The sequence below is a fragment of the Rhagoletis zephyria genome, unplaced genomic scaffold, assembly GCF_001687245.7.
Source record: "Rhagoletis zephyria isolate East Lansing unplaced genomic scaffold, Rhagoletis_zephyria_1.1 Rzeph_scaffold_02183, whole genome shotgun sequence".
NCBI classification, from domain to species: Eukaryota; Metazoa; Arthropoda; class Insecta; order Diptera; family Tephritidae; genus Rhagoletis; species Rhagoletis zephyria.
The window spans coordinates 86,577-91,768 of record NW_016159267.1 but is presented as its reverse complement, the minus strand read 5'-3'; the positions used below and the strand labels follow the sequence as shown (position 1 = coordinate 91,768).

The window sequence follows — 5,192 nt, the reverse complement described above, 5'->3', positions numbered from 1 at the left end:
TATCATTCTTTCAACAGGCAACTGAATATCCTTGTGACATAGTGGTACATAGCAAAGGAGAAAGAAGACTGCACCAACGGGTAGTGCCTACTGTGTTGAGCTCAGCAAATGTAGAACGCAAAGGCNAGATGTTCGGCGCTTGTGTCCAGACATATCATTCTTTCAACAGGCAACTGAATATCCTTGTGACATAGTGGTACATAGCAAAGGAGAAAGAAGACTGCACCAACGGGTAGTGCCTACTGTGTTGAGCTCAGCAAATGTAGAACGCAAAGGCTTAGGAATGACAAAGGTAAGTTGTGTCATCTAACTTGACCAAGTTTAAGATATCTTAATATAAAAACTGGTATGTTCATATACATACTTATGTTTTCTTCTTTCAATGCGTGCTGAAGTAGCAGGTAAACTGCAATCAGTCAATTGTAGTAGCTATTCATATAGACCTAACATTAGTCAATTTGTATACGTATATATATATATATATAGATAAATCTCATAACGAAGCGTTCCAATGAAAACTACGCGGCAATGGAAGAAGGACAAGAAGCACACTGGGAAGTAGTGCAACGCATACTCTTCCTTTATGCTAAGTTAAACCCCGGACAAGGATATGTTCAAGGCATGAATGAGATTGTAGGTCCAATATATTATATTATGGCCTCTGATCCCGATCTGGAATACAGAAGTATGTTAAATTTGTTTTTCAACTTTTATAAACTAAGCAAATATATGCATACATACATATGTATGTATTAATACCTAGAACATGCGGAGGCTGACTGCTTTTTCTGCTTCACCGCATTAATGAGCGAAATTCGTGACTTTTTCATTAAAACACTCGATGATTCGGAAGGTGGTATTAAATTTATGATGGCGAAATTGGCTAAGATGTTGAATGATAAAGATCCTGAAGTGTATTTTAAATTAAAAGAGCAAGAACTACATCCGCAATACTACAGTTTTAGGTAAAATAGTACACTTAATTTAAATAATGATAACAATTATGTATTTTATATTTTACAACATATTTTAGGTGGATAACTCTACTGCTATCACAAGAATTCCCACTACCAGACGTGGTTCGCATATGGGATTCCGTTTTTGCAGATGAGCACCGATTCGAATTTTTGATAAGAATATGCTGTGCAATGATTTTGTAAGTTCTAAACCCTTTGGCTTGACTTGTCTATTTAAATGCATACTCCCCTAACTACTTCATCATAAAAATTACATTTTGTATTTCCCATTTCAGAATTCAAAGAGAAGTAATTCTCCAGAACGACTTTGCATCAAACGTTAAACTGCTACAAAACTATCCACCTATTGATATTAATGTAGTCCTGTCGCATGCGGTTTCGTTGCAAGGATAGCCGTTTCCATTAATTCTTCAAATAAGAATGCACACCCCAGCCAATTTTTATACTCTCTTATAAAGATCAATATTTAGAGTTAATACAAAAATAAATTTTTTTATCCTCTAAGTATTAATTATAATTTTTTTTACGCAAGTAAACAAAAGTATTGTCTTTTGTATGTATCTGCAAACATATTCGAATATGTAATTTGCTCGAAATGTTCTATCTTCTAATAAAATATTTGTATTGCATATTCCAAAAATGCTCTAGTTATTTTGGGTTATTCTGGATGGCTGACCGCCCCACATAGACCAATAGGTCCCTAGTGATGCTAGATGGTGATAGAGGTTTAGTTAAGTTTATTCGAAGTATACATCATGTAGGATGTCAACGCTTTTTGAGAAATTCAGCAGTGCGTGAAGCCTAAGTGTTGTCACGTCTTCAAGATGATTAAACTCTGGAGTTCCGAGATATTTCAATCGTGTTTTTGATACAGCAGGACAATGGCATAGGATGTGTTCTAGGGTCTCCCTTGTTCCCGTCCCCATGCATTTCCTGCAAACTTCACTGGCAGCAATCCCCATTTTGCTTGCGTGCGCTGCCAACATGTTATGTCCTGTTAGGACACGTATCACAGTTCTGCAGTTTATTCGAGCCAGCGATCGTATAAACCGGGTTTGTATCCCGTTTTCCAGTCTGCACATGACTAAAGATTTTGCAGGTGGTTAACGCATTTCATCTCGATATAGTCTGCTTTTTCACCCCCTGGTCTATTTCGTTATAAAGATTTTTTAGCTGTTTCGGAATGTTATTCTCTTGTTCTAAAACCAAGTGGATTCCGTTCTTTGCAATCTCATCTACAATTTCGTTACCTAATGCCTTTGTGGCCGGGGACCCAATAAATATGCAGTTATTTTCAGCCATTGAGTAGGCTTGCTCAGCGGCTTTTCTCAGTGCGAAAACCTCTGCCTGAAATATACTGCAGTGTTCCGGCAGCTTGATGGCCGGCGAACATTAAGTCCTGAACAGTACACTCCCGCTCCTACTCCATTATTCATTTTTGAGACGTCTGTGACGATGCTGAATGTCTTCCGGCTAGGCTTCATGCCTCTACACCATCCGTTTTTTCGATAGTAACCCGGAACTGCTTATCCCAGTTGTAGCAAGGTACCATGTAGTCCGTGGTAGCTACATGCCCTTTGGCTATTGAGCTGTGGCCAGCAAGGCTCTTTGCCGCAAGGTCGATATGTGTTATATTCAGCCCAATTCTGCATTTTGATTACGTTCCCGCATTCCGCGCCACAACAATCGTAAGTTGGTATACTGAGTTACGATCGAATCGAAAGAAGAGCGAAAACATCTTTGAAATCAGCAATCGAAACGCACCCACCAGGATCATGGGCAACTCCTGCAGCTCGCCAGACATAACAATCGTCAGCGCTGATATGATAGACAGCATATCATGGCGACCTATGCTGACCTTAGCATCAGACCATCTACCCATAGTCATCTCGATCGATAAACCTGCCGACTTTGCATCCGCGGCACACCGAACCTACATATATCAACTTTACCAAAGCTGATTGGAAAGGCTTCGCGGAATTTGCTGCCCTCCCCACACCAACAGACGTTCACTTGGACTTGCGTAATATCCGCAAGATTGTCACTGCTGCTGCAGCTCGCTTCGTACCAGAAGAATGTATAACGGACCCCGTCCGAACTTTCCTGCTGAAGCGGCTGTTCTAGCCGATGAGTGTGACAAACTTCGTCAAGCCGATCCCGGAAATCCCCGCATCAGGGATCTCAATGCGGAGATTCGGCAGCTAGTGAACGTACACAAGCGGAAGAAGTGGGAAGAGCATCAAAAGACTTGCAACTTCACCTCTGGTGTGAGCACGCTTTGGTCAACCGTGAGGTCACTGTCCATTCCGACAAAGCGCGACGAGAGTTGAAATATCTTTCGGCAAAAACGCTTCATCGGATCCAGAGCGATGCGCGCGGTATTTAGCCGGCAGTTTACACTGCATCCACCGGCGGCTGCACAAACTGCCAACAACAAGTGTGCCTCTTGTTTTCACTTGCGGTGAAGTTCAGGTAGCCGAAGTATGTATAAGTGTTGGTTAGAACCATTGTGAATTAAGGTAAAGCTTTTGAATTTGTTAGGTACATATCGCTGCAGCATGAGCCGGGCACGAAAGGAGACTACCGAACGTAACACTTAGGGCCTAGGATATTATTTCATAGACATCTACTTGTGCTTGAAGTGGCCTTAATCCTTAATTAGAGCGAGTTTAAACACGCTTCCACAAATATTTTTTCTAGCACAAAACAACAAAATACTGGGGACTGTACCCCAACTTTATCCATTCACTAGAAAATATTACGAACAGACATATTAAACAAAAAATTTGCATTTGTTAATAGAAAAACAGTACGATCACAAATAAATTTTTGGAAAAAAACTCAAACATCGCCCAGTCCTTACTCAGGTCGTCTTCGTCGCCTTAGTCATCGTGTCATCTTCGTCTACTTCTTGGGATTCAATTTTGGGGCTGTGTCCTTACATATGGTTTGAGCAATAAACTCAATCAAAGTGCGAGTTGGTCGCCCGGCCATGCCTTTGCGAATGTATTCGAAGGCCTCACCGTCGGTCACCATAACGTTAGTAGCGTCCTGAATATAAAAAAGCACGCACTTGTTTAGGAACTTAGTTTACAAACTCTGAAAGCTCTTACAATATGCATCCATTGTCCACAAGGGACAAATTCTCGCAAAAACGCGGCCGCCTTGCACGGACGACCCCCGCGTCCGATCCCGTAATTTTGCACATCGGTTGCATTACTGCTCGTCACTAGTTTGGTGTAGTAGTTCCACAATGGCAGGCGCCATACCCGGTCACCGGTGTGCATGCTGGCGTGTTTGATCTGCTGCCAAAGAATTTCCGAGTTAGTGAAGATGCCGCACGCAGCCTCATCCAGAGCTTGTCGCATCTGCCCCGAGGGTGTGCCTATGTCCACGATGAATTTGGGGCAGAAATTTTGGGCGTACAGAAGCGCATCGGCCAGCACCAGCACATCCTCGTGATCTGTGCCCTGAATTTCGATAACCTTTCCATTCATGGCTTTTGTGCAGTCGCCGGGTCGGAAGGAGTTGCAGCCAATAACATTTTCGCACAACGGAATCAAACCCCGAATATTCACCTAGTTTTTCAAATGAAATCGTTTATAGATTGTTAAAACAGTATCTACCTAATCAATCACTGCTTACCGGTAAACGCAATCCGGCAATGGCCCTACAGGCAGCTACTACCACCGCCGCTCCTGTCATGTCGCCTCGCATATGGTATAATTCCTGTATCTGCTTCAAGCAAAGTCCACCACAATCGTAGGTAATACCTTGTCCCACCAGTACGATTGGTCGCTCTTCAGCTGAAGTACCATAGTAGCTCAGCTCCAAAAATATCGGCGGCTCACAAGAGGCCTTGCCCACCGACAAGAATGCGTGCATTGATTGCGACTCTGCCCAGCCCTCAACCTTCACCTCCACATTCACACCCGACTTACATAGAACCTCGACTACGGTTTGTGCAAATGCTGTGGGCGTCAACAAGTTCGAGGGCATTTCCTGTAACTGGCGCGTTAAATTTTGAGCGGCCGCCTTTTGCAGCCCAATACGCCAACCTTCAATGTCGCATATCTCGTCCTTGTGCGTGTACAAATCAATGGAAGGAATGGCAATACGGCGCTTAGACTCCTTCAATTCTTGATACGCCCATATACCAAGTGCAGCACCCTCTGCGGCTGACTCAGCGTGGCCACAATTTTCAACTTCAATGCG

At 43.0% G+C, this 5,192-nt stretch overlaps 2 protein-coding genes across 2 annotated transcripts; one reads left to right on the top strand and one right to left on the bottom strand.

Annotated features, from left to right (window-relative positions):
* Positions 1-52: 52 nt before the first annotated feature.
* On the top strand, positions 53-1,513 carry LOC108366195 (TBC1 domain family member 13; the record flags this gene model as incomplete). The annotated part of the gene is made up of 6 exons (XM_017620512.1): positions 53-292; positions 399-401; positions 487-685; positions 764-965; positions 1,034-1,156; positions 1,253-1,513. Coding segments are annotated over 6 exons (885 nt in total), but the record flags the coding sequence as incomplete, so codon positions are not given.
* A 2,273-nt stretch (positions 1,514-3,786) lies between these two features.
* Positions 3,787-5,192, bottom strand: S-Lap2 (Sperm-Leucylaminopeptidase 2; the record flags this gene model as incomplete). The annotated part of the gene is made up of 3 exons (XM_017620511.1): positions 3,787-4,028; positions 4,091-4,555; positions 4,623-5,192. Coding segments are annotated over 3 exons (1,182 nt in total), but the record flags the coding sequence as incomplete, so codon positions are not given.